Below are 27,831 nucleotides of genomic sequence, written 5' to 3' on the forward strand. Positions count from 1 at the left end.
TTTACAGGTAGTTTATTTATTTTTTTAAGAAAGCCAAGACAATTCAATAGACAAAAGAATGGTCTTTTTAACAGATGCTTCTGAAGCTGAAAATCCATAGGCAAAAAATGAAGTTGAACCACCTGCTTCAAATCATTTACAGAAATTAACTCAAAACAAGCCAAGTATCTTAAGTCTAAGGGTTTCTAGCTATAAAAACATACATAGCTTGTAAAAATACATTTACAGCAGCTGGAGGAATGGCTCCGCTGTTAAGAACTTGCTGCCACATCGGGTGGCTCACAATTGCTTGTAATTCCAGCTCCAGGGGACCCGACACCCTCTATGAACACCTGCACTGACATGCATATAACCCACATATAAACATATGATTAAAAATTAAAAACAGAAAGTTTATAAGTAAATTATGAACTTTATGACTGTTTTAATTGTGTGTCTCTGTGTGTTTGTGTGCATTTGTGTCAAGAGTGCACGGCAGGTCAAGAGGGGACTTTCGGTAGTGAATTCTCTGCTTCGACAATGTAGGTTCCAGTGATCAAACTCCAGTCAGCAGCCTTGGTGGCTTTACTAGATGAACCATCTCAGCGTCCACTTCCTTCTGTCTTCAGAGTACTAGTGTTAAAGACCCATGCCCTCCCCTCCCCCCACAGAACTTATTTTTATTATACCAAAGTCCTTATTAAGAGCTAAGTAAATGCTCTACCACGGAACTACACTCTCAACTCTAAAGACCCCCCCCCCCATTTTAGACTCTGTGTGTGTGTGTGTGTGTGTGTGTGCATGTACCATGTTCCTTGTGGGAGGTCAGAGGACATCTAAGAACCAGTTCTCCCCTTTCACATGTGGTTCTTGGCTATAGAACTTGGGTTGTCAAACTTGGTGGCAAATGCATTTTACTGGTTGGGCCATCTCATGAACCCAAAAGATTTCCCTCTAAACACTATTTTCTGCTTTCTCTGCCATTAAGACTCTCTGTCTCCTGGGGCTCACTACCTGGTTTACCATTCCTGAACTATGGCTGCTCGCTGTAATGTCCCCCATGACTAGCATGTGAGCTTGCAGGTGAGCTTCCCAACACTGCCAACGTGGTGGTTCTCAGCTCTTACAAGAGCACAGAATCCCAGTCTGATGGGACACGGCTGTAGTCTCAGCCTTTAGAACGCTGAGGCAAGAGAATCACCTCAAGTTCAAGGCTAGTCTGGGCTAACACAGGGAGATGAGAGAGGAGGGGGCTCTATCGCAAGATTCTGTCTCAAAGAGGAGGAAAAGAAAACAAAGAGCTTAGGAAGGGAGTTTTGGCTCACTTAGGGCTACAGCTATAATGGGGGTGCTATAATGTATGACCTAGAATCTTCTTCAGCAGCCTGCTAGGCGGGCAAGGTGGCTCAGCAGGTAAAGGAGCTTGCTGCCATCCCTAGGTCCCAAATGGTGGAAAACTGACTCCCAAGCTGTCCTCTGACTCCATGTGTGCACCATGGTACACGTGCCCACACACAAGATAAGTATAAATGTAATTTTTTGGGGGGCGGGGGTAGAGACAGGGTTCCTCTGTGTAGCCCTGGTTGTCCTGGAACTCACTCTGTAGACCAGGCTGGCTTCGAACTCAGACATCTTGCCAGCCTGTTTCCCAAGTGCTGGGATTAAAGGTGTATGCCACCACTGCCTGTCTAACTATAAAGTTTTTTAAAAGATGCATTCCATGAGAATCTGAGGATGTATGTAACCTGACCCTAAGGAGAGCATGCTAATGGCTTCTGTCCCTCCATGCTCCAAAATTCTGTCTGCAAATTTTAGCCTCACCCTGTTTTTTTTCTTTTTTTGGGTTTTGTTTTCTGGGATAGGGTTTCTCTGTGTAACAGGCTTTTTGCTTTAAATTATTACTGTTTTGATTTGAAACACAGTCTCATTTCACTTGAGACCCCTCCAAATCAGCCATGTAGCCACGGCTGGCATTCAAATCCTGATCTCCTGCTTCCACCTTCCCTGTGCTGGGATTACAGGCATATGGGCTACACCTGAATAACCCATGTCCTGGGTATCTTCCCTGTGTGTGTGTTCATGCATGCAAGTATGCTCACGTGATGATGGAGATAAAATTTGTGGTCTCATCCAGACATTTTTCAGGGAAGCTATGGACTACTCTATCTTTTCCCCAGTGATATGAACATCACATCTATCATTAAAAAATTCACAGAAACTGTCAGTAATCCCAGCACTTTAGATGCTGAGTGAAAACACTCAAGGGCCACCCTGGGCTACACAGTAAAACTGTCTCAAAAAAAAAAAACAAACAAAAAGGAATGAATGATAAATGTGTTGGGCTTGGTGGTACAAGTCTGTACCAGCTGCTCAGCAGGCGGAATCTAGTCAACTTTGTCTCAAAATAAAGACGACAGAGGCCTGGACATCAGCACTGCAGTGAGTTCACAGACACACTCAGGCTGCTTCCGGATCTTCTCACTCTACTGGCTGACTTTTATTTTTGTACCAATCACATATTTTCTATTCTAATGCTTTGGTTTTTAGCATCAAACAATCACCTCTGTTTTTTGTTTGCTTGTTTTTTTAAGTTATCATGGGCTGGAGGTGTAGCTCAGTGGTAGGGCGAGTGCTAATCACGTTCCACATGAGCTTTGGATTTTCAGACTGGGGACTGAAAAGTCCTTTGGGCTCTTTCTGTACACCATAATGGCACAGCTAATGTGCTGCTGGATGCTTCCAAAACCATCAATAATGCCAAACAGGCAAACATCAGGCTGCTAGCAAGCCACATGCCCAAGTCATTTTCATTTTCTAGCTGTGGTGGTGACATATGACCATATTGAAAACACTGATGGTCACAGCCCTGGGAAGATTGCTGTGAACTTCACAGGCCAGTCAGAGTCTGGACAGCAAAGAGCCCCAGTTTTGATACAAATCTCACTAATCTGGGGAAATGACAAACTAATCTGCTCCCAAGTTTGGTTTCACTGCGCTGACAACCAGCTAGCATCACACAGGTTAGGGAAACCCTTAGGTTTTGTTTCCCCTACAAACAAAAGACAGTCAGGTGTGATGTCATACGCTTGGGGAGCTAAGGCGGGAGTACCAGTTTCAGGTCAGCTTGGGCTGCACTGTGAATTTAATGCTAGCCATAGCTGCATAGGCAGTGAATTTAAAGATTAAACTGGGAAAGTCAATTTCTTCCTCCTAATGCTGTGGATAGAACCCAGGACCTCACACATAGAAGGCAAGTGCTCCTCCACCAAGATAAAACCCTGTGTCACCATGTGGCCTACAACTCCTGATGGAGACCAAGATTGCCTTGAACTCACAGCGATCCCCTTACCTATTAGCATTTTTTATTATGTAGTCCTGGCTATCCTGAAACACACTATGCAGACCAGGCTGGTCTCAGAGACCCGCCTGACTCTGCCTCCTGAGTGCTGGGATTAAAGATGCGCACCACCATGCCCAGCCAGCACTTTTAAAATGAGGTTTATTCCTTTGTAGTTCATGGGTTTTGATGTGAAGAGGGATCTTTTTTCCTCCAAGCATGTCTCCTAATGTGTTACTGTGATAAACAGAAAAGATCATCTTTTTTTAGCTGTCTCACACCCAGGGAAGAATTTTTTTAAAGGTAGCTGGAGAGACAAGCTGGGTACTTTTTTACTGTGAGCCTCAGCCTTTAGCAGTGGAGCCATTTCTCCAGCCGATTGCTTAAGCCCAGCTTACTATCTTAAGCAGATAGAAGCCCTCAGTAAAGGTTTCATTATCCTGAGTGTAGGCTAAGCAAAGCTACACAGGTTTTTCATTGTAGGACTTCAATACACCTTTTAATCAGCAAGAATTCTCAAGAGGCACAGACACACTCCTGTCCTGATTGACCACTGAAAGCTCTTTCACAAGAAACCCAAAATATACTTTGGCAAACAATGAACTGCAAGACCCTTCTAGGAACCATTTGTGGTGGTAAACACCTGGAATCCTCGTACTTGGGAGGCTGAGGCAGGGGGATTGGTTGAATTCAAGGGGAGCCTGGGCTATACAGTGAGTTCTGGATCAGGCTAAGTCGTGAGAGCCTGTCACAAAAGAAACCACCACCAAGACCCTTATAATTTGTATTAATCTGGAACTCCACTGAAGTTTAACTCAACCAGAATACAGAAGACGGCTTGCTGTCAAAGCCAATGCTTTAATGAGTGTCTCTCACAAGTGCTGCCGGCCTCCACTGTCCCCTGCTCCTAGTGGACTGAGAGCTGAGCCAATTGCTCAGTGGCAGGGATGTGGAAACTGGTAACGGGCATCTGGGAGTGTGGCAGAGAGAGCTACCAGCTTCAAGCTGACCCTTCTTCTGGCATTCCTAGCAAAGCCACAAGAGGCTCCAGGGGTATGGGGGTTCCAATGGGCGCAGGGTGAGTGCGTTCATGTTTGCGCAGGTCACTGGCACTCAAGAAAGCTTTAGGACACTGGGGACAAGAGTAGGGGCGTACAGAACTGTGGGTGCGGCTATGTTTGCGAAGCCCAGCCCTGTCTGAGAAGCTCTTACCACACTGGGTGCAGGGAAAGGGCCGGAGCTCTGGGTGTGTGCGCTCGTGCCTGCGTAGCAATGTCAGTGTGGAGAAAGTTTCCTTACACTCGCGACACACAAACTGTGGAGGCTTCTCATCAGGCTCCTCACCCCCCACCTCCCCTGCATCTCCTAGGGTACCAGGAGCTTCCCCAACGCCAGCATCCTGGCACTCCACGTGCTCCACAGTCATGCCCACCACTTGCCACTGTGTGGCTACTACACCCCCAGACTCTGCAGGTAGCCCTAGCAGCCCGGCTGGAGGGTCCCCTAGCCCTGCGCCTGCCACGGGGGCGGCTGTGCCCTCACCCACAACACCTACAGGCAGCGCCAGTCCCAGTACCAGTTCCTGCTGGGGGGCAGCTCCTGTAGCCTCATTGCTTCTGTGGGTACGCTCATGCTTCCTGAGGCTGGATAACACCACAAAGGATTTCCCGCAGGCATTGCAATGGAAAGGACGCTCGCCGGAGTGCATGCGGCTGTGCTTGGTAAGGCTAGCTCGCTCAGCAAAGGCTCGCCCACACTCCTCACAGCGGAATGGCCGCTGTCCTGAGTGCACCAATGCATGCCGCTTGAGGTCCCAGGAAGCCACGAAAGTCTTGTCGCACTGCAGGCACTTGAAGGGGCGGTCGCCGGTGTGCACTCGCCGATGCATGGCCAGGTCGGCTGGCTGCCGGAAGTCCTTGCCGCACTTCTCGCAGCGGTAAGGCTTCACGCCCTCATGCGCCCGCTGGTGGCGGCGGAAGCTTGAGGGATCAGAGAACATGCGGCCACAGCGAGGGCATAGGAAGGGCTTCTCGCCCGAATGCGTGCGCTCATGGCTTTGGTAGGAACTGAGCTGCGTGAAGCCTTTACCACAAGCCGGACAGCGATAGGGTTTCTGGGCTGCATGGATACGCTGGTGGCATGTGAGGGAAGAGGAGCGGGAGAAACTTTTCCCGCACTCAGAGCAGAGAAAGGGGCGCTCACCCGTGTGGGACCTGTGGAGCAACGGAGGCCCTGGTTAGATGGCAACAGACTCACGTGGGACAGCTACAGCCTGTTTGGGCTGCAATTCTCTAAGAGCCGCAGGGTTGCACCCTAGAGTAAGACATTTAGCCGGGCACTGGTGACACACGCCTTTAATCTCAGCACTTCGGAGGCAGGCAGATCTCTGCGAGTTCTAGACCAGCCTGGTCTATAAAAAGCTGGTTCCAGAGCCAGGTGGTGGTGGTGCATGCCTTTAATCCCAGCACTCTGTGAGTTCGAGGCCAGCCTGGGCTACAAAAGCTAGACAGGCTCCAAAGCTACAGAGAAACTCTGTCTCAAAAAACAAAACAAAACAAAAACCCCCAAAACAAAGTTAGTTCTAGGCCAGCCCAGCCAACTAAAGAACTCTGTTTTCAAAACCAAAACCAAACAAAACATCTAAAGAGCCATTTTTCCTAGGACCTACCCACATATGTTCCTCCCCCGTGAGTGACAGATACCCCTTTGTGGCTGTACAGGAACTGAGGCCAATAAGACCCTACCCGCTCTCAGGGTTCCATCTCCAGGAACTCTGTTCTGCCACCCAGCCTGACCTGTCCAACCAGGTCTCCTATTTTTAGGTTAAGTATCCACCTGCCCCTTTCCCCATTGGCATAATCTATTAAGATACTAGTTCCCACTTAAGCTTTCCAGCCGTATCCAGGGGTCTCACCGTTCATGGTTACGTAAGTCCTTGAGCTCAGCGTAGGCCTTGCCGCAGCGCTCGCAGCTGTAGGGTCGCAGGCCTGCATGGGTGCGCCGATGCTTGCGGAACACTGAAGGGTCAGCGAAGCTCTTGCCGCAGTCGGTACAGGCATAGGGCCGCTCACCTGTGTGCCCACGCTGGTGGATCTTGAGTTTAGAGAGTGTACCATAAGCCTTGGGGCAGTGCGCACATCGGAAGGGCAGCTCACCCGCATGGGAGGCCAGGTGCACGCGCAGGCACACCGGCTGCATGAAGCGGCGGCCACACTCTGGGCACGGGAAGGGCTTCTCACCAGTGTGGCTGCGCCCATGGCTTCGTAGCTCAGGAGCTGTCTTGTAGGCCTTGGGGCACAGTGGGCAGGCATAGGGCCGGGGTTTGGCTACTGAACCAGACACCTTGTCTCCACTGGCTTCCTCGGCCTTGGGCTCTGCATCCACCTTTGGCTGGACCTCATTCACCTCCTCTGTGCAGTCTGCGGGTGTATGTGTAGCAGCATGGCGCGCTGCCCTGGGAGCATTCGGAAATGTCTTTGTACAGAACAGGCACTTAAAACGGCGTCCAGAGCGCTTGTAGCAGGGGCCTGGGGACTTGGCCTCTGTAGCCTCCTCTTCCATGACCTTGGTGAGTGGGCCTTCTCTGCAAGAGAAGCAAAATTAGACCAAAGCCACCCTGCTGTACTCTTTTAAAAGGCTTCCCACTTTACTAAAGTTCTCTCAATATCTAAGGCAACCATATCTTTAAGGGAAAAAATTATTTTTATTTCACATGTATGAAGGTTTACTGACACCATGTCCTGAGGACCTGGTGCTCAGGAAGGCTGTTCCATCCCCTGGAACTGGAGTTACATTTGTTTGCGAGCTACCTTGTGGGTGCTGGGAATCAAACCTGAAAGGCAGGCAAGAACTGAGTCATCTCTCCAGTCTCACAGGTCACTGGATCATACCAGGACTTCCAAACCTGGGGCTCCTCAGCCCAAACCACAGGACTTCTACATCCTTTATGCTAATGGTCCCCAGGTTTGATATTGTGTTCAAGTCTCCCTGGTGATCCCCGGTAAATAAGAGGCCAGAACCACAAAGAGCCAACTATATTCTACTCCTTACCCTCTCCATTGTCTAACCCCCGGTATTCCCACAATGCCTAGGTCCCATTACTCTCACAATCGTCCTTTCTCAGTTCCAACCAAGACTTTAAGGTCTCCAAGCGCTCAGGAAGATGGACTTGGGTCCCGAGAGAGGAGTCGATGTTTGGAGGTAATGGGTCTCGGAAGTGGTGTGCTTACCCTCCCCCTGGTTGGTCAGCTCCTGGAGAAGCAAGCATTCAAAGAATTTTGACCATGCATGGCTTTCAGGGACTCCACCCCAGTCAGGAATTTTGGTCCATCCTCTGATCTGGAATCCCTTTTAGTCCCTGCTCCAAAACTCTAGAAATGGGAGCTCACTCTCAAGGCAGCCTGACCTACTGTTGGCAGTCACAGCTGATGTGTCTGAGCTAGCGAGGCCTCCTGGGATACTAGCTCTTGCTGAGTCCCTACTTTCTGGCCAAGAGCCCAGACAACATCCACACAGCTGCTCCCAGGATCATAGTTGGGAAAAAATAGGATTAACAGCTGCACTGGTCTTAACACCCACTCATCCTCCCAGAGGGATGAATGGAAGAGGATTAGGGCAGATCCTCTTAAGGGGAGCTTAGATGTGGTGCTGGGCAGGGCAGAGTGGGCAAGGAGAACCAGGTGTTGCCCAGAGGGTGGCAGGCCAGGCCTCTATGTCCAGCCTTGTGTATAGACCCATGTCCTCATCCAGGAGGATGGAGCTGAATTAAGTCTCTGGTGGGGGAGATGGATGGGTTCAGGGCCTATTCCAGAAAAGGCCTACAGGAGCAGTTTAGCTGGTTGGCTGAGGGAGCCCTGAGTGAGATGCTCCTTAGGATCAGCCAGCCCTATATCAGGAAGCATTTTTTTGGGGGGGAGGGAAGTTTTGAGACTCAAACCCAGAGCCTGGTGCAGGCAAGACAAGTGTGCCACTATTGAGTCACATCTTGGCCTCCTAAATTTCTCCTAAAGGGAAAAACAAAACAAGAACCAGGCTGAGGGTGCAGGAGACTTTGCTAGTCTTGATCCCAAGAACTGCTTAAAAAAAAAAAAAAGACAGCTCACATCTATTAAGTACCTGCCAAAATCACAGCATCCTAACCTTTTTTTATATAGCAGCTCATTGTTACATCAACACCACAAGAAAGCAGGTCCATAGTAACCGTGCTTCAGTGGAACTAAGTAGACTCTGAAGGTCCAGCTTCAACTTTAGCTGCCACCACTTCCCGGCTAATGTGACTTTTGTACAACTGACCTCAGAACCTCAGTTTTCTCACCTGAAAAATGGAGGTAAAAATAGGACTAGCTCATGGGGTCCGTGAGGACAGATCCGAACCTGATCTGATCAGTCTTCCTAAGTCTGGGTCGTCTCAGAGCCAGCCAGCTGGGTGTGGCACCTTACATAATTCTCACACTGCCTGAAACAGGAACCACTGACCCCATTTTATAGATGAGGATGAGTTGAGCTCTAAGAGTAGAGAGCCCTGTTGAGTCATACGATTAGAAACTTAACGCAGCTGAGACCTGGCTCTGGGCAATTAGAGTGTCTGAGCCCTAGCTCAGAAGTCTGGGCCTGCCCCAGGGTCCAGGAGCCTGGGCTGTGTGGCACCCATCCCTCCTTCCATCTTGCTAACACTTCCCTGAGATTAGAGCCCGGAGCCAACAACGTCTCACTCAGATTCATGAGCTCCTATCCTGGCCCTGCCAGCTCTGTGCTTCAGTCTTTCTGCGGGAGGGGTAGATCTGTCCCAAGGCACTTACAGGGAGTGGAGGATCCGTCCCAAGGCACCTAGCTCCATGAAGAATGGAGAGCAGATCATGCCTCATCTCACCCACTACTTCTAAGTGTAGCTTTCCCGAGTGAGGTCTGACAAAGCCCTGCAGCAAAATCCTCATCTAGAAAACACACCTACAATTCCAATACTTGTGAGGGCAATGCAGGAGGATTGTTAGTTCAAGGCCAGCCTGAGCTTTGGTAGCAAGATCCGGACTTAAATAGCAAAAACAAGGGGCTGGAAAGATGGCTCTGTTGTTAGGGATCTTGCTGTTCTTACGGGACCTTGCTGAGTCCAGTTCCTAGTTTCGCATTGAGAGGCTCACAACCACCAGCTCCAAGGAATCTGATACTCTCTTTTGGCCTCCTTGGGTACCTGCAGCCATGTCCAAAGGCACACATAGGTATGTGCATGGCACGCACACACACAAAATCCTTTTAAAATTATCAAACAAAAGCCAGGTGGTGGTGGTGCATGCCTTTAATCCCAGCACTCAGTTGAAAAAGGCAGGTAGATCTGAGTTTGAGAGTCTAGTCTAGTGAGTTCTAGGGCAGTCAGAGCGACAGAGATACCCTGTCTCAAAAACTGTAAACGAAAAGAACCATCAACTAAGGAAGGTGATGTAGAGTGCTACAATCTGTATTTTCAGTTGTTTGTTTATTATGTATACAGTCTTCTGCCTGCAGGACAGAAGGGGGCACCAGATCTCAATACAGATGGTTGAGAGCCACCATGCGGTTGCTGGGAATTGAATTTAGGACCTCTGGAAGAACACCCTGTGCTCTTAATCTCTGAGCCATCTCTCTAGCCCCTACAATCTGTATTTTTATTCTCTGAAATTAAAAAAAAATCACAGGCAGGAGAGATTGCTAAATGGTTAAGGACACTCCCTGGTCTTCTAGAGCAGTGGTTCTCAACCCATGGGCCTCGCCTCTTTAGGGGCAGAACAACCCTTTTATAGGGGTCGCCTAAGACCACTGGAAAACACAGATATTCACATTACAATTCATAACAATTATAGTTATGAGGTAGCAATGAAATTAATTCTATGGCAGGGGTCGCCACAGCATTAAGAAGGCTGAGAGTCACTGCTATAGAGGCTATGAATTCGGTTCCCAACACCAATGTTAGGCAGCTCCAGTGGGCCTGACATATTCCTGTCCTCTGTCTGTACATACAAATACACACAGATTTAGAGTCTTTTTTTTTTTTAATTCTTCAAGACAGGGTTTCTTTATAGTCCTGGCTGTCCTTGAACTCAGAGATCCACCTGCCCTAGCCTCCTGAGTGCTGGGAGTAAAGGTGCGCACCAGCACACTCAGCTGTGTGTGCAGAGGACAGCTGGGAGTCGGTTGCCGTCTTTCCCTTTGTCGACTGTGGTCCTGTGTACATTTCTGTTGCTCCACTGTCCTCCAGACCAGACAGCTGGCCAGCCTCCTGACCATTCTGTCCACATTCCATCTCCCCACAGCCGTGCCACCAAGTCCAGCTTTTTGCATGGGTTTGGGGGGGCTTGAACTCAGACTGTCAGGCTGTATGGCTAGAGTTTTAATAACCCACCAAACCATCTCTGGAGCCCTGCAATCTGTACTTTAATCCAACTCTGTGGACCATTAAGAACCAGACATGTGAGCCAGGATACTTGCCTGACACACCTGAGGCACTGGGTTCTATCCTCAGTATTAAAAAAAAAAAAAAGATAAAGAAAAATAGACAGGCAGACAGACAGACACACACACACATACACTCCTAGGTCTCCAAGTGCTTCCAGGAGGGAAACATTTTTACAACTGTTTTAAACCCTCACAACGCAAAAAGTGCACAGGGCTAAGTCGTCCAGAATCAAAGCTGAACCCTCCCTGCCCTCAAGCGCTGGCCTCTGGCGAGCACTCTTTATTCACCTGCAATCCTTTAACAAAATCCTGATGTTCCCAGGACAAAGACCAGTATCTTTCTATGATCAGCAAATCCCAATCCACCTCACTCCTGCTTGCCTCAGTTCAGTTCTCTGCTTCCCTCGCCAGGCATCACCCACACCTCCTGCTTCATTTTCAGCTTCAATTTCTTCCCACCCCAGGCTGCTTACACGAGCAGTTCTCTTGGTCAGAATCATGATTTCTCATCGTCTCCTGCGTGTCTGTATGTATTAGCTCCCAGACTCTTCCTTTATTAAGGCTTTCTTCTTTTTTTTTAAATTTTATTTACTCTATGTATGTACACTCAAAGGTGTATGTGTAGTGGTCAGAGGACAGACATCTTGCAGGAGTCAAGCCTCTCCTTTTACGATATGGGTGTAGGAGGCTGAACTCGGGTCTCAAGCTCGGCCATCCCCGCCCCCCCCCCCTCCAAGAAGGCTTTCCTGGACACCGGAGAAAAGGCACAGCGTTGTGAGGAATTACTCTTCTTCCAGAGGACCCAGGTTTGATTCCCATCACCCACGTGGTAGCTCACAATCACCTATAACTCCAGTTATAGGCACCAGGCATATACTTGGCACACACACGTACATGTAAGCTAACACTCATATACATAAAAAATAAAGGTTTTCTTAACTACCTTTGTGTGTATGTGTGTTTCAGGGTCTTACTATGTAGCCCAGGCTGGCCCTGATTGTTCCTGCCTCAGCCTCCTCAGGGTTGGGATTACAGGCGTGGATCATGTACTTTGATCACCTACCTTCCTTTGTTTTTGGCAGTGCTTGGAATTGAATTTAGGGTGGCATTCATGCCTGATAAGCAAGCGCTCTTCCACTGTGCCACTGAGACAAGGTTTCATGACATAGCCTTGGCTGGCCTGGAACTCACAGAGATTGCCTGCCTGTCTCCCGAGTGCTGGGATTTAAAGGTGTGTGCCACCACACCTTATAGACTCTTTTTCAAAACAGATATCTTTATCCTGGCTATCATTATCATTTAACTTCTCCTTTCAAAGGACAATTTTCTCTGTGATGCCATCTGGATCAACTACCTCTCGCAGGCTTACTGCTGTGGACTGGTGTCATCAGCATTTTATACACACCCATCCAGCTACTCAAGCTCTTCTCATAATTCCTACAAGTCTGTTATGGGCTGAACATTTGTGTTCTTAAATTCTGTGTTTGGAAACAAGTTCTTTTCAGAAGTCATTAAAGTTAAATAAGGTCATAAGGGCAGAGCTAGCAAGATGGCCCAGTAGGTCAAAAGGCGTTTTCACCAAGCCTGGCACCCTGAGTTGGATCCTCAGGACCCACAAGATGGGAAGAGAGAACAGACTCCAGTAAGTTGTCCTCTGACCTCCACATATGTGCTGCCAGCACACATAAGCACACACAAGATAAATAAAGATTTAATTAAACAAGTTCTTAAGAGACAACACAGAAATGCCAGTAACTGGTCATAGATTGAGCTAGTACTGGAAACCAGGCAATCATATACCCAAATTTCTGCCATCTGTTCCCTTAGCTATTGCTTTATTAGCACTAACACATTTTATTATCCGGTTGTGCACTAGGGTCCAGGGAACGTTGTTCTATGTCCAAAGCTGTTGGGTGACTGAGAGCAAACAACAGGAGGAATTCAAAGCCAGGTCTACAGCCTCCGTCTCTTCCATCGTAGGAGTTTGTGAGGTTCAGCCACCAACTCTTCATTAACCGAAATTCCCCATCTTTACAAGGTCATCCAGCCCCAGGATCACCCCAGTACCCCAATTTGTTTCCTGTTGTGATGGAACACAGTGTCACTAATCGCCTGTGAGGGGAATGACATTTTGCTGTCTCTCAAGCTAATGAAGACTCAGTTTCCCCAATGCGAGTGCAGCCCATTCCCCCATCTCTCCAAGACAGCAAACGGGCTACCAGACCTTAGGCCTTTTGATGAGTTGAAGGAACTGTGCTGGGGTGAATTGAATGTTTAATTGTATCCTAGGCCTTTTGAGTTAGCTCAAAAATGATCCCATTTTCCCAGCCAGTTTCTGGGACAGTGTTCCCTCTGGTCAGCAACCTACGTTCCATCCACAACTGACAAACTTTACCACCTCCATAAGCAATTCCCTTTGCCCTGGAGCCCTCTTTCTTTTTTCCCAAGGGAAGATTCTTGCATGCTTCCAATGCTCCATTCCCCAGTACTCCGTGCCCTCGAGAACATTTAACGAGCAGTAAAGATGAGGGATGCGTAGCTTTCTGTACCTCAATTTTTTTCAATCGAATGGGGCCCCTGAAGCAAACGGGAGTTTGCAGGGAGGTAGGGCCTACCAGACTCTCTGAGGAGGGACAAGAGCTGCAGAAACCCAGCGCTCCTCGCTCTCTGCAACCGTGTTTGTGCGGGTGTCCACGCCAGACAGGCAGCCCCCGCGGAGCGGGGCTGGATGCTGACTCATTTGGGACTAAACCCTAGGATAACGTGGCCTCGGCAAGCGTAGCAAGACAGAATGAATGAAGAAGGAAGGAATGAACAAATGAATGGACAGAGGAACGAGAGCAGGACAAAGGCCTGCAAAATGGCGTTCTTTAGGACCGCGGGAGGGGCGGACGAGACCTCGGACGGGGAGGGGGGCGCGCAGACGCGGAGGACTTGGCTAGGAGGCCCTCGCCACACAGACAAAAGCCCGTAACATGGCGGACTCTAGGACCCCCGGGCCCGCGCGGTGCAAGCCCGGCAGTCGCGTCCGCCGAGCCTAGGCATCCCCAGCGCTGACCGGCGGGCACCGGGCGGGTTCTAGGACCTGCTGGGCCCGCAGCCCGCCCGAGACCGCTCACCGCTCGCCCCGCCCGCGATGCTCGCGCCTGGTCAACTCCGTCCGCTCGGCATCGGCGGGGAGACTGAAGGCAGTTCAAACCGCGCTGGTGGCCGCTGCCTGAGGCCCTTGCGACTCCCCGCAGACGCGTCCTACCTGGTGCGACTTCCACAGGCTCCGCAGCGTCGGCGGCGGTGCCCAGCACCGGCAGAACCCGGGACACTCGAGTAGGGGCCGGCGCTAGGACCCAGCGGGAGGGAGACTAGGGGCGGGGCCGGCGGCCAGACAGCGGAAGTGGAAAGGCGCCTTCCTTGCTCAGGAGGAAGGAAAAACTTACGGGAGCCACCCTGAGCCTCCAGTAGCAGAGAAGTATCTCGCGAAGGGTCTCTGGGTGCTAAGGGGATGGGACGCCAGACCGATTGACGGTGTACACCCGCCAGGTCGCCGGAAGTGTTTCCAAGAGCTAGGAGGTGGGGAGAGACAGAGCGGGCACTGAGGTTTCGTAGTGCCTGAGTCCGTTTAGATTCCACATTTTCTCCAACAGCGAGTAGTGAACTTAGGATCCCCCCACGCCTGTCTTGGGAAGAGTCTCTTATGGAACCTCGTGAAAAGTGTCAACAAAGTACTGTAGTCAGGGCTGCAGGATATTTTTTACTGCTGTGCTTACTGAGTAAGCGCTGGAACGATTTTAGCAGCTTTGGACGGAAGAGTGGCTTAACTCTATCAGAACGCCGCGCTGACCTGCGTGGGCGGAGCCAGAGTTGCGCCCACAGTCGAGCGTGGTAGCTCCCGCCGCCTGTAATTCCAGCGTTCCCGGAGTTGAGACAGGAGGATTGCGGCGAGTTCGACGCCAGCCTGGGCTGCATAGTTAGACCCAGTCTCAAAACCAACAAAAACCAAACATAGAGTTGGGCCCACCCGGAACCTAGCGCCGGAAGCTTGTCCGTTTAGGAATACGGCTCGGAGGCGAGACAGGAAGTGTTCCTAGGCGGAAGTTTCAGGGGGAAGCTTTAGCACCTGGGACACTTCCTGATTCCTAGTAACAATAGGAAGTGTCCGCGGAACTGGGGTAGACTCTTGACTCGTACCAGCCGTGCCCTGTTACCCCTAGCTCCTTCTTTTCCCCGCTTCTTTCCCTCGTCCTTCACCCCGGGAACCCTGGCTGAGAGTGCGTGTGTGTGAGCTCGAGAACTCTCGCACCAGCCACCACTTAGGGCTCGCGGCTGCAGTTAGGGTAAGGGTCCCAGTGCGCAGGCGCGCTCCCGTTCACGACCTCCAACGGACGCGCCGGCGGCGGGAACCAGAAGGCACTCCCGGTGCGAGGTAGGGATCTAGAGAGGAAATTGGCAGAAGAGACGAGTGACTCTAGAGAGTCGTGATGGTGGTTGGTTAGGGACAGGGACTCTTATATCAAGAAGTTTTGAGAAAAGAGAATTCCGGGAACAGACTCAGCTGGTGAGATTAGAAATAGTTGTGTTAGGGTCCCAGGAGACTGGAGTCCGCCTCGGAGAAAGAGAAGATGATGTGGCGGAAATGAGTGACAGCTACTGGGAAAGCGAGGGCTTTGGAATGAAGATTGCCTCTTGCAGTGAGTTTATGTGAGAACTGGCATTGGATTTAGTGGCATAAATACACTTACAAGGCGGGCGTGGTAGCCCACGACTTGAATCCCCCAGTACTTGGGAAGTTAGGAATATTTATAGTGAGACCATGTCTCAGATACCTTTCTCTTCAAATAAGAGTACACTTAAGCCGGGTGATGGTGGCGCACACTTTTAATCCCAGCACTCAGGAAGCAGAACAGGGGATCTCTGTGAATTCGAGGCCAGCCTGGTCTACAAGAGCTAGTTCCAGGATAGGCCCCAAAGCTACAGAGAAACTGTGTTGAAAAACCAAAACAAGAAAAAAAAAAGTACACTTAACAGCAACGCCTGGCACGTGGTACCGCGCAGCTTGAGTTGCTGTCATCTTAGGAATGTAGAGAGGAAGTAGAAGAGAAAATGAAAAATGATGATGCCAGCAAGGTAAGGCAGGCAGGGGATAGCAGAAAAAGCAGAGGATAAAATGCAATTCCAACCTGAGACAGGACGGGATTACATATGTTTAAAGGAAGCAGGTAAAACAAACGCCTAACAGTGTGATGTTGAAGAAACAGGCAGGACCTCTAACTTGTGTGAAGCCCTAGGTGGCCGCTGAAGAAAGCAGCTGCTTCCTCAGTGCTTTGAGACCCTTCAGTTTGCTGAGGGGTGAAGAAAGGGTTGTGCTCGTCTTGTTGCAAGGTCTGGCCAGCTGTGCTTCTCACCTTTACTTGAGCTCTCAGGGGGATCATAGGAAAATCCATGAGTGTGAAGCTATCTTGGGCTGCATAGGGAGCTCCCAAGGAACTTAAGCTCCAGAATGAGCTAGGACCTTATCTCAAAACAAACCAGCATCAAAGCCAGAAACAGTTCTGGTTTGCTGTTAAAATTCATAGATAGTTATTAGTTTTTCCAGAATTATAGAGAGCAGAGCCTTAGGAGTAGGAAGAAATATATATGTATATTATATACTGTCTAAAATACAAAATCAGTTAGGTCTCGAGACTCATTTCCTTATCTCTGGGATAAGGAGATGCCTTACGCCTCGGGGAACTTTCCTAGACATTTGTACATAGTAAAGCTGTAAATGGCGGTTCCTCTACAGCCATAGAAAGCAGGGCCATGGCATGGTTGGTTGGGAAGCCTCTCTGTGACTCTAGTGAATGTGGTGCTCATATAGCCAAGAAGCAATACTGACTCAATCCTTCATTCTGCCTGCCCCCCCTTTCTAGGCCTTGACCCCTTCTGCAGGGAAAGATGCGGCTGCCACCTGTCTGTTCCTCCTGAGCCTCCAGGTTTTCTACCACGTTGCCCCATGGAGGACATGCCCCTCTCAATCAGTTGCTCTGACTGTCAGCGCCACTTTCCCAGCCTCCCGGAACTATCACGGCATCGAGAACTGCTCCATCCATCCACCAACCAGCACAGTGAGGAAGCTGACAGTGTCCTCTCCCAGCGGAACCACGAGTCTGGGCTTTTCCCCTGTACCACCTGTGGCAAAGACTTCACTAACCCCTTGAGCCTCCAGAGCCACATGAGGACTCATGCTCCCGAGGGCCTCCAAAGGCACAGGCCCCTACATGCCAAGGAAACGACTTCACACCGTCAGAGTGAAACAATGGCTGCTGAAGCCTGGGGTCAGAGGCTGGGTTCTAGGGAAGCCTGGGGAAATCAGACGAAGCATGTACGAGAGGCACATGAATGTGACGCTGGAATGGATCCCAGGACAGCTCCGGGGACCTGGGAAGATCCACCCACCAAACAAAGAGAAAGCTTAGAGATGCAGCCAGATCCTAGAGGAAGTGCAGAGGACTGGGTACCCACCACCACTTCTGATGGAGCGCCACCGCTCCCCACTCCAGCCAGCAGCCTCCTCAGCAATCTGGAACAATATTTGGCAGAATCGGTAGTGAACTTCACAGGGAGCCAGGAGTCCACTGAGCCCCTTCCTGCTGAGGAGGAGCGAAGATACAAGTGCAATCAGTGTGGAAAGACCTACAAGCATGCTGGGAGCCTCACCAATCACCGCCAGAGCCACACTCTGGGCGTCTACCCTTGTGCCATCTGTTTTAAGGAGTTTTCTAACCTTATGGCTCTGAAGAACCACTCACGACTCCACGCTCAGTATCGGCCGTACCACTGCCCCCACTGCCCCCGTGCCTTCCGTCTCCCTCGGGATCTGCTGGAACATCAGCAGTCCCATGAGGGGGAGAAGCTGGATCTGCCGTGGGAAGAGAGAGAGATGCCTACTACGAATGGACACGCAGATGAGAGGAGCTGGAATCAGCTACCTAAAACACAGATGCTGAATGGCTCTGGGGAGCTAGAGGATGGTAGCCAAGAGGAGTATCGACCTTTCTGTTGTAGGGACTGTGGCCGGACTTACCGCCATGCAGGTAGTCTCATCAACCATCGAAAGAGTCACCAAACAGGTATTTACCCCTGCTCAGTTTGTTCCAAGCAGCTATTCAATGCAGCTGCTCTGAAAAACCATGTTCGTGCTCATCATAGACCCCGGCAAGGAGCTGGAGAAGATGGCCAGTCATCAGTGTCCTCAACTGCCCTTATGTCGGCTGAGACTACCCAAAAAGAGGAAGAGGTCCTCACAACCAACCTGGACCATCGTCCCTATAAGTGCAATGAGTGTGGTCGGGCTTATCGCCACAGGGGGAGCCTGGTGAACCACCGCCACAGCCATCGGACAGGAGAATACCAGTGCTCACTCTGTCCTCGGAAATATCCCAACCTTATGGCTCTGCGTAACCACGTGCGCGTCCATTGCAAGGCCACGCGCCGAAGTACAGACCCAGGGACTGAAGGTTCCCCTAGCCCTGTCAAGAGGGAACAACTTGACCCAATGGGAACAGAAGCAGCATTCCCCACAGATCAGGGGCGGGTATACAGACAAGAAGAAGCCACCAGTATTCCCCCAACGGCAGATAAGACAACGCCACAAATATGTAACATTTGTGGGATGTTCTTTGAAGATCTCAAGAGTCTGGAGCATCATGGAAGGACACACAGGGCAGGGGAAGGAGAAAAGAGCAGGACAGACAAGACCAGGTCACCACCTAGAACATTTGCTTGTCGAGACTGTGGAAAGAGCTATCGCCACTCGGGGAGCCTTATCAACCACAGGCAGACCCATCAGACAGGAGACTTCAGCTGTGGGACCTGTGCCAAGCATTTCCATACTATGGCTGCCATGAAGAGCCACTTACGACGTCATAGTCGGCAGTGGAATAGGAGGCGTCAGAAACAGGATAGTACTGGTGAGGAGGAGTCCAAACGCCCACCTGCGGGCACCTGGACCCAGAAGTTGAAAAATGATGAGGGCCTGGAATCTTCCCAAGACCCTCTGGGAGAAAGTCCTTGTGGGACTGAGGGCCACCTGAAGAGGGGTGGGGACTGCTTGCAGGCAGGATCCCAAGACAGCGAATATGGGCTTGAAAGGGATGAATCCTGTTTCCCAGGTGGTAAAGAGGACACTGGCACCGAGGAAGGACTAGAAAAGAAAGAAGCCTGTTTCCTTGGCCACGTGGACATCCCAGGTAATGAGGAAAGCAGTGAAGCTGGCTTTTGTGACAGCCTCCCTGGGGTGGATAGTGACCAGAAACGGGGCATTTGCCAGTCCGACTCCTCTCCCCCTGCTGACAGCGACACTGTCTGGAAGGCAGAAGTCACTCACACGTGTTCTGATTGTGGGGATTCTTTCCCCCAAGCTGCCGACCTGCTGAGCCATAAGTCCTGCCACCCTCCAGGCATCTACCAATGCTCTCTCTGTCCAAAGGAGTTTGATTCTCTGCCTGCCCTGCGTAGTCACTTCCAGAACCACAGACCAGGGGAGGTCGCCTCAGCACAGCCCTTCCTCTGCTGTCTGTGTGGAATGATCTTTCCTGGGAGAACTGGCTACATGCGCCACCTGAGCCAGGTTCATGGCGCTTCTGGCATACCTGAGGGCTCAGAAGAGGATGAGGAAGGCACAGCGGAAGCAGCCTCTACCGACAGTCCTCCTCTGCAGCTCTCAGAAGCAGAGCTGCTGAATCAGCTTCAGCGGGAAGTGGAGGCTCTAGATGGAGCAGGTTATGGGCACATTTGTGGCTGCTGTGGTCAGACCTATGATGACCTGGGGAGCCTGGAGCGTCACCATCAAAGTCAGAGTTCCAGCAATATGACCGAGAACATTCCTAGCCACTTGGAAGGATCGGGTGATGCGGTAGAAATGGCTGCAGATGATGTCTTTGAGGGCACAGTGACCTCTGTTTCAGAAGAGGGTGGGGACACACAGTCTGAGGAGGGAGCAGGAGGCACAGTTGCAGACAGCCTTTGCATGCAGGCTGGTGAAAGCTTCCCCAAGTCCCATCCTCGCCCTTTCCAATGTAACCAGTGTGGCAAGACCTATCGCCATGGAGGCAGCCTGGTGAACCACCGTAAGATCCACCAGACAGGCAACTTCATCTGCCCTGTCTGTTCCCGCTGCTACCCCAACCTGGCTGCCTACCGGAATCATCTGCGCAACCACCCTCGCTGCAAAGGTTCCGAGCCCCAAGTGGGGCCTATCGCAGAGGCAGGGGGCAGCAACGAACCCCAGAATGTGGCAGAGGCAGGAGGCAGCAACGAACCCCAGAATGTGGCAGAAACAGGGCAGGAACAGGCAGTCGTAGGGCAGCTCCAGGAAGAACTTAAAGTGGAGCCCTTGGAGGAGCTGGCGGGAGTGAAAGAAGAAGTGTGGGAAGAGACCACGGTAAAGGAAGAGGAGCTAGAGCAGAGGCTGGAGACGGCAGAGAAAGGCTGTCAAACTGAAGTTAGCTCTGAGCGGCCCTTTAGCTGTGAAGTGTGTGGCCGAACCTACAAGCATGCTGGCAGCCTCATCAATCACCGGCAGAGCCATCAGACTGGCCACTTTGGCTGTCAGGCCTGCTCCAAGGGCTTTTCAAACCTCATGTCCCTTAAGAACCACCGGCGCATCCATGCAGACCCTCGGCGTTTCCGCTGCAGTGACTGCGGGAAAGCCTTTCGCCTGCGGAAGCAGCTGGCCAACCACCAGCGGGTTCATACTGAGCGAAGGAGGGGAAGGGGCACCCAGAAGCTGACTCGTGAGGATCGGTCTTTCAGGTGTGGGCAGTGTGGCCGGAACTACCGCCATGCTGGCAGCCTCCTGAACCATCAGTGCACCCAGGAGATAGGCCAGTACAGCTGCTCCTTCTGCTTTAAGACCTATTCCAACCGCACAGCCCTGAAAGACCATCAGAGGCTGCATTCTGATAGCCGGAGGCGGCGGACACCCCGGAGGGGAGCAACTGTACGTTGTACCCTTTGTGGCTGTGGCTTTCCTGGCCAGCGATCTCTGGAGCGGCATCTGCAGGAGCACGAGGAGACCAAACTAGAGCTGACCAGTGGCCAGGGAGACCCACATGATGGTGAAGGCAGTAAGGAGAACCTTGCTGATGGCTGGGGAGTGGAGGGCAGACCAGAAGGTACTCAGTCAGTACCACAGCTGGAGCTTGGAACCAAGAGGCCTGAGGAGCATAGTCAGAGTCCCAGCAGGCCAGCACAGTCAGAAGTCACAGAGTCTTTAACTTGGGAAGTGGGGAAGGTAGATGGGTATCAAGGAGAAAGGGGACAAATGACTCACAATGGTGCCTGGGTTCCTCAGGATCAGTTAGCCAAGCCAGAAGGCAAGTTGGAAGATACTGGCTCCAAGAATTCTTGTCACCTCTCTGAGAGCCAGTCCAGTGATTCTACCGTAAGTTATATGGATAGCCAGGATGGTGGAGACAGCAGCTCTCGGCTCCAATCAGAGAGCCACCCCTCTTGCAGCCAGTGTGGAAAGACCTATCAACCTGATGGCCTCTTGAACCCCAGCGTTGACAAGAAAGTCTGTCACAGTTGTTTGCTCTGTTCCCCAGAGATACTGAGTCCTGTGACCACTAAGATCCACAACCACATTGCCGCCCAGACCTTTGCTTGTCGTAACTGCAGCAAAGTGTTTGCGTCCCACAGTGAGCTGGCCACACACATGCAGACTCATGCTGTTGACGATAGCCAGGTACCAGGTCAGACAGAGGAGACCAGAGAGCCACAAGCTTGGATGGCAGCGGTGGATCCCCCTGGTCCAGGGAACGCTCAGGAGGCTCCATCCGAACCTCACAGAGACCCAGAAGAGAATGGGGAGCCAGCTAATGGAGGACAAGGAACAAATCTCACAGCAGCTGAAGACAAGGAGCGTCCCTTTTGCTGTGCCCAGTGTGGGCGCTCCTACCGCCATGCTGGTAGCCTGCTGAATCACCAGAAGGCCCATACCACTGGACTCTACCCCTGCTCCCTGTGTCCCAAACTCCTGCCCAACCTGCTGTCTCTCAAGAACCACAGCAGGACCCACACAGACCCCAAGCGCTACAGCTGCAACATCTGTGGCAAGGCTTTTCGAACAGCCGCCCGGCTGCGGGGCCATGGGCGGGTCCATGCCCCTCAGGAGGGACCGTTCACCTGTTCTCACTGTCCCCGCCATTTTCGCCACCGAAATAGCTTCCTGCAGCACCAGCAGCAGCACCAGGAGGAGTGGACAATGTCTAGCTCAGGTATGTGGGGTGAATGGGTTGGATAGAGGGTTGAGGGGACCCAGAAGGAGGTGGGCACATGGTGGAGAGAAGCCATGGTCCTGAGTAGGTAAGGGAAGTAAGGACAGAATCGAGTGGATTGTGAGAAGCAGCGGAAGCCTGTACATGGACTGACAAACTGAAGTAGGAATCGTGGGTCAGAAAGATGGACACTGGGGTAGGTGGAGTGGGTGGGGCAGGAGCGTGGACATGGTCTGACAAACTGAAGTAGGAATCGTGGGTCAGAAAGATGGACACTGGCGTAGGTGGGGTGGGTGGGGCAGGAGCCTGGACATGGACTGACAAACTGAAGTAGGAATTGTAGGTCAGAAAGATGGACACTGGCGTAGGTGGGGTGGGTGGGGCAGGAGCGTGGAGTGTTGTATAGCCAAAGAGTGACTTTTCTTTCAGTAGGCCAGGGTGTCTGGGAACTGCCACATCTAGGAACCCTGATTTAGCCAGCAATGATTCCCAGAGGGAAGGGTGAAATGGGCTGTGTTTAGGTTCTGATCTTTCCAAGAATGGGCAAGAAGCCAGAGAATGAAAAAGGGGGGTGGGGGTGGGGGTTGCTGATTCCTGGGTTGTCTTGCAGGTAGATAGGAATAGCCTGCAGGATTAAAGCCAAGGTGGGTCTGCCTGTTCAGTTGGTAACGCTAACTGGCTGCTTTCCTGCTGACTGGGCCAGTTTGCTGGCTTACTGGTCACTACTCACTCACTGTCCCTCTTTCCCTATGGCTTGTCTCTGCCTTCCAGCTCCCTTGGAATTGAGGACTCTGTGAGTGGTGTACTGAGCCCTTTTGATCTTCCTTTTAGTTAATTTTTCCCTCTCCTTCTGATACAGATCTTGTAAGAACCAACCAGACCGCCCTCTCCACCGGCACCTTCCCCAACACAGCCCTTTAACTAAGGGCTGACTCATGGATAATTGTTTCTTTGAAGACAGGCCCATCTGAGCAGTGGCAGTCATTAGTCTAGCTCTTCCCTCTATCACAGTGAATCTCTCGGGGGTGGGGGAACTGGCCTCCACCCAGCCCACTGAAGGGCAAAGCTGTGGAGGCCGGGGCAGTCTGTGTACTCAGCAAGCCTTATGCTCATATTCCCCTCAGCAGAGGAAAATCCATTCCATCTATAGCCACCAAGGGTAGGTGTCCCTGAAATGTATGCCCTTGACCAGAGCTTGGCTGAGAAGGACAAAATAGTGATGGGTCCTGAGAACTGAAGAAGTGGTTCTCAGGACCAAAGCCTTCTCAAATGAGCAAGGAGCCTAGTAACCAAGGCTGTAAAAATAATTACAATTATTTTTATAAGTTATAAGTTCCTGGGTGAGGGGGAGATGCTAGGCATGGTACCTAAAAAGCCTTATACACAATAGGCGAACTCTCTGACCCTGAGCTATTTATCCTGGCCTCTTGCACTTGTCTGTTTCTCAGGGCCATGTCAGGAACTGACCTGACCCGTAGGTCTGAGAGGTGGCTTAGGCCTCCCTCAGTGACCTCTTCTTCTCTTCCTAGGAGCTTCCATGGTACCAGCATCAAGCAGAGGGGATGGGGACTCATCTACAGCCTCACTCCTGAACCCCTCACCCCCGTGGCCTGCAGACCTCAACTTCTCTCTCTGAACTTCAAGTCTCCAAAGAAGAGTTCACTGAAGCTGGGGATGCAGGCACAGAGAGTCTTCATCTCCACATTCGCTCAGGATTGCTTGGGTCTCCCCATCTCCTCTTCCCTGAAGAGGAGCCTGATCTGGTTTCTCTCTCAAGAAGGGGATAAGGTAGTCTTCATGTCTGTGTCCATGAAGGACCTCCTTCCCAAGCCTTTGTCACCATGTTCTTCCACGGCCAGGCTCTGCCAGAATGCTGTGCTAGCCAGATTCTAACCCAGGAGAGGCATATTCAGAGCGTACACAGGTGGGAAGTTGCCTGTGGAAGGGGAGCCTTTTACTATAGTTTGTAACTTATTTTCTAAAATCTATTTTGTAACAATTTATTTAAGTTTTAAAAAAGGAAAATTGCTCCCCACCCCCCCAAAAAAAACTGTTTTTTTTTTTCCACAACAGCTGCTGGTGTGGTTGTGTGGTTGTGTATGACGGGTTATTTAAGGAGTCCTGGAGACACCCCTGTTGGATTGCAGAGCTTGGGGGTGGGTCATGGTCACACACAGAAAGCATCCTCTGGGCTGGCTCATTCCCAGTCAGACAGTTGTTGGCTTGCCTCAGGTCAGGGAACCACCAATAGGGAGGGGATGGGCTGGAGTGGAGAACTGGGTGTTGGTGGGAGTTGCCTGGCTTTTCTGGCGTCTTGTGAGTGAACTAGAGAGTCACCATCAACAACCGGCGGGTCGGCCTGTCAAGGAGAGGAAGGAAATTAACTTGGCCCCATCCCTAGAGCTTTATTAACTTGTGTTGGAAGAAACAGGATCCATCTTGGCCCCTGTGGCGTATGGGAGACCTGAAGACCAAGAAGCTGAGACCCCTACTGCCTACGTCCACATGGATCTGTCTGTTGCTTACTCCACACCCCAGGCAGCTAGAGCCTGAGTGTCCGCCTTAGAGGGGAGCCCAGGCTAAGGAGGAAGAACGAAGAGGGACACGTACTTGAGTTGACCAGGCAGCTTCCAGGCTCAGCCTCGGGCTCTGGCTCCTCAGCGAAGTAGACCTGCCAGTCTAGACTGCTGACCCAGTCCTCATAGGCAGAGAGTGCCGCAAAGACCGCAGGCCTTGCAGGGCCTTGGCAGGTGTCTCCAAAGCTGTGCAGTCCAGCCAGGAACCACGTGCCCCTGACCTCGTGGACGAGTGGTGCCCCAGATAGGCCCTGTTAGGGAGCAGGTTACACTTGGTGACTTTCTGTAGCGGGTGGAAGGGGCTTAGAGCTGTAGCCTGGGCTGTTTGGGGGCCAGCTGGCAGGAGGACTTAGTTTCAGGTGAGAAGCAGGGCTAGTAACCAAACATGGTAGAAAGGTGAGAAAATGCCAGGGGTCTGCTGGGTAAGGGCTGGGAACTGGAACTCACCTCACACTGAGGCAGCTCGCCCACGACAGTGGTGCAGACCATCCCTGGCAGGATGGGAGTGCCCGTGCTCCCAGGGGCTGCGTGGTGTTGGCTACAGGCCATTCGCCCCAGGACTCTCACAGGCACTGTCTGTGGGTGGCTGTTGGCTAGAAAACAAAGGACAAGAGCAGATGCCTCAGTTGCCTGCAAGTCCAGTGGACCACTGCCAGCATCCCCGTTACTATGTACCTGCTCCTGGAGTCAGCCCCAGAACCCAGCCATGTGCACCGTCAGGCAGGTGGTGGTCAGCATAGGGCAAGCAAAGGGGCCTCAGGCCAGGGCCTAACGTCACAGGCTGAGCCAGCAGCAGGAGGGCCACATCATAGCCGCCCTCTGGGTGGGTGTAGGCCCCATGCAGAATGAGTTGTTTCAGGCTCCATTCCTCTGGTCCAGCCCCTAGTCCTACACTCCATTCCTCTAGGGTTTGGCGCCTGTTGAGAGGCAGAGTTCTCAGCACCGAGAGACAGCTGGGGCAAGGGGCACAGAGGAGAGTGACATAAGGCTCACCCGATAAAGCAGTGAGCAGCAGTCAGCACCACCACCTCCGATACCAGGGCTCCACCACAAGCCAACTTCCCATGGTGCTTCAGTCTGGCATCCCAGGGCCACTGAGAGAGTGCTCCTGCCTGAGGGCCTTCACTCCTCAAGGAGCCACACGCTGAAATAAGTGAATTACATCACCCAGTTAAGTGGTCACTTAACACTAGGACCTGTGCTGAGTGCTTCTGTATGTCAGCAGATCTTCCCAGTTGACTCTCAGCTTCATTACCAAAGGTAAACTATACAGATTAACCTAGCTCTGTAACCAAAACCAGGTAGCCCACTTGGGATTCAGAGCCAACGTGCATGCCTTTAATCCTGATGTCTGACAGTAATCAGTGCCAGCCTTAACCTGGAAGGTCTCTGCCCCACTCCCCCACCCACCTACATTTCCCCAAGCCTGGACCAGCCCTAAAATCCCTAGCTTGCTATTCTGAACATCGGAACCTAGCTTCCTTCCCTGAAATGACTTTGCATGCAATTTGCATTGCAGTCACTGCTCTGTCTCTCCTGGATTTCTGCCTGGAAACTTTCCCCCTGAAACCAACCAGAGATTTCAGAGACACACCTGTAAAACTTCCTGGCCCCAGTGGGGCTGTTTGTATCCCAGGAACTAAAAGGGCCTTACAAACCTAGTTCTCTGTTGGCAGTGTCTAGACTCAGTGTCTGAGCTGAAGTTTGTTTCCTTGTGGCTTCTACCCATTGGCCAGGAAGCCTTCATATGGCCTGAGTGTCCCTGTACACTCCACTTTTAATACCATGCGCAGACCTACCTACCTACACAGGTGTTCTCATCGCTGGTCTCCACAGTTCCTGGGTCCTGTACCAGGAAAGCTGCCCCGTGAACGCGGGCCTGCAGCCACGAGCTGTGAGTGGCCATGTCAGTCAGCAGCACCGGAGTGTCCTCTTCGGCACATTTTGATGTGAAGCTTATGATCCCAACCTGGACCCAGTGTCCATCAGGCTCACGGCACATCACAGGTCCCCCAGAATCTCCCTGGAGCCAGGCAAAGGAGTCACCTGAGCCCCAATTCACTACTAACCAGATGCCTTCTGGCTGTTCCCCGTCACCCTTTTCTGTGGGCCCTTGGCCCAAGATTAGGCCTTCCCTTTCCCCCTGTACTCATCAGACCTGGCAGGGTCCCTGTACCCCAGGCTGGGCACCCCCACACAGCATCCCAGGTCTTGCTGGGCTGGCCAACAGCCGCTGGTGTAACCGATTATAGAGACAGTTGCAGGTGGGGCGGCTGATGAGACGAAGGCGCAGGTTCCGTAGGGTCCTGGAAACTGGCAACGGAGATGAAGCTGAGTCTAGCTCTGGGAAGCAGTGGGGCCCAGGCAGAGTGCCTTCTAGGTCTTTGTCAAGACAGGACTTACCATTGCTGGTGTTTTGGTCCCAGCCTGTGGCCCAGCAAGAAGCTCCAAAGGGGAAGTGATGGGTGGACCGGGGCAAGCAGAGGGTTGTATGGGCTGTGGGGTGGCTGAGCTGGAGCAGGGCCAGGTCTGATCCCTGGCTGTAGTGGTTATAGGCCTTGGGCAACTGCAGAGCAGCAACTGATACCTCTTCAGCCCCTGGGCTCAGCCCCTCCTGCTTCAGAGAACCCAGGACCACGGACCAGGAGCTCAGTTCTGTTGTGGCCACCCTGAAAGGAGAAGGGCAAGGCCCGGGCAGCTGAGTGCCAGTGGAGCATGACAGTGGGGAGAAGAACACAGGTGGGGAAGATGAGCAGACACAGAACCCGACTTCAGCCACGTCCCTCCAGTTCCCATTTCCTCCTCTGTAGAGCAGGAAAGATTGCGAAGGCTGAGCTGGTCATAAATGACACTTCGTTATTCTAGAGGCAAAAGAGTCTTGCAAGGTACAGGGACGAGTCCACCCTCAAATCGAGAGACTGAACCAAAGCACGACTCACTTTTCAAAGCAGTGAGCGGCTGTGAGGACCCAGGTATCGGCCACCAGTGAGCCGCTGCAGATGTGTACCCCCTGTCGCCTGACGCTGGCCTGCCAGGGCCATTCATGAGGTAACGTGTTGCCTTCCTGGGGCTCCGGAGGGCCAGGGCCGCGCTGCCCGCAGGCTGTAGAGAAGGGTGAGTCATGATCACTGCAGACACTGTCCTGACCTCGGGACCACACAACTCCATTCCCCCTTCCCCATTATCCCCCAGTACAGCCCAGGTCTCATGTCCCCACCACTTACCACGCTGAGCTGCTTGAAGACCTAGGAAGAAGAAG

At 51.8% G+C, this 27,831-nt stretch overlaps 3 protein-coding genes across 10 annotated transcripts in view; 1 reads left to right on the forward strand and 2 right to left on the reverse strand.

The window, feature by feature from the left end:
* Znf668 (zinc finger protein 668) lies at positions 1-14,107 on the reverse strand. 2 transcript variants are annotated; one of them, XM_075972403.1, is made up of 3 exons: positions 13,995-14,107; positions 6,231-6,899; positions 1-5,529 (listed from the first exon to the last, which is right to left on the reverse strand). In XM_075972403.1, exons 2-3 carry the CDS (start codon positions 6,875-6,877, stop codon positions 4,317-4,319), a joined length of 1,860 nt encoding a protein of 619 aa, XP_075828518.1. In that variant the 5' UTR covers positions 6,878-6,899; positions 13,995-14,107; the 3' UTR covers positions 1-4,316. The 2 variants fall into 2 exon arrangements, with proteins under 2 accessions (XP_075828518.1, XP_075828520.1); XM_075972405.1 differs by lacking the exon at positions 13,995-14,107 and adding an exon at positions 13,357-13,611.
* Positions 13,678-24,069, forward strand: Znf646 (zinc finger protein 646). Of its 7 annotated transcripts, none has more exons than XM_075972396.1 (3): positions 13,678-15,436; positions 16,648-21,996; positions 23,526-24,069. In XM_075972396.1, exons 2-3 carry the CDS (start codon positions 16,731-16,733, stop codon positions 23,630-23,632), a joined length of 5,373 nt encoding a protein of 1,790 aa, XP_075828511.1. In that variant the 5' UTR covers positions 13,678-15,436; positions 16,648-16,730; the 3' UTR covers positions 23,633-24,069. The 7 variants fall into 7 exon arrangements, with proteins under 7 accessions (XP_075828511.1, XP_075828510.1, XP_075828512.1 ...); XM_075972395.1 differs by having other exon boundaries at positions 13,678-15,426; XM_075972397.1 differs by having other exon boundaries at positions 13,678-15,161.
* Prss53 (serine protease 53) overlaps positions 24,029-27,831 on the reverse strand; it is a 4,830-nt gene continuing 1,027 nt past the window's right edge. Inside the window, exons 2-11 of the mRNA XM_075972406.1 lie at positions 27,797-27,817; positions 27,512-27,674; positions 26,976-27,241; positions 26,731-26,885; positions 26,376-26,595; positions 25,566-25,716; positions 25,248-25,489; positions 25,020-25,165; positions 24,607-24,823; positions 24,029-24,355 (exon numbers count right to left, since the gene is read on the reverse strand). Coding sequence (XP_075828521.1) covers positions 24,336-24,355; positions 24,607-24,823; positions 25,020-25,165; positions 25,248-25,489; positions 25,566-25,716; positions 26,376-26,595; positions 26,731-26,885; positions 26,976-27,241; positions 27,512-27,674; positions 27,797-27,817 — 1,601 coding nt within the window. The 3' untranslated portion in view covers positions 24,029-24,335. The remainder of the gene's footprint in view (positions 24,356-24,606; positions 24,824-25,019; positions 25,166-25,247; positions 25,490-25,565; positions 25,717-26,375; positions 26,596-26,730; positions 26,886-26,975; positions 27,242-27,511; positions 27,675-27,796; positions 27,818-27,831) is intronic.

This window comes from Microtus pennsylvanicus, chromosome 5 (genome assembly GCF_037038515.1).
Source record: "Microtus pennsylvanicus isolate mMicPen1 chromosome 5, mMicPen1.hap1, whole genome shotgun sequence".
In the NCBI taxonomy this organism is placed as follows: Eukaryota; Metazoa; Chordata; class Mammalia; order Rodentia; family Cricetidae; genus Microtus; species Microtus pennsylvanicus.

Bases quoted from the DNA above. Each gene is read 5' to 3' on its own strand.
- Znf668 (XM_075972403.1), bottom strand. From the start codon at position 6,877: ATGGAAGAGGAGGCTACAGAGGCCAAGTCCCCAGGCCCCTGCTACAAG. The intron at 5,530-6,230 runs GTGAGACCCCTG...GTTGCTCCACAG, and splicing joins GACTTACGTAACCATGAACG to GTCCCACACGGGTGAGCGCC.
- Znf646 (XM_075972395.1), top strand. From the start codon at position 15,372: ATGAGTGACAGCTACTGGGAAAGCGAGGGCTTTGGAATGAAGATTGCC. The intron at 15,427-16,647 runs GTGAGTTTATGT...CCCCCTTTCTAG, and splicing joins AATGAAGATTGCCTCTTGCA to GCCTTGACCCCTTCTGCAGG. The intron at 21,997-23,525 runs GTATGTGGGGTG...TTCTCTTCCTAG, and splicing joins GTGGACAATGTCTAGCTCAG to GAGCTTCCATGGTACCAGCA.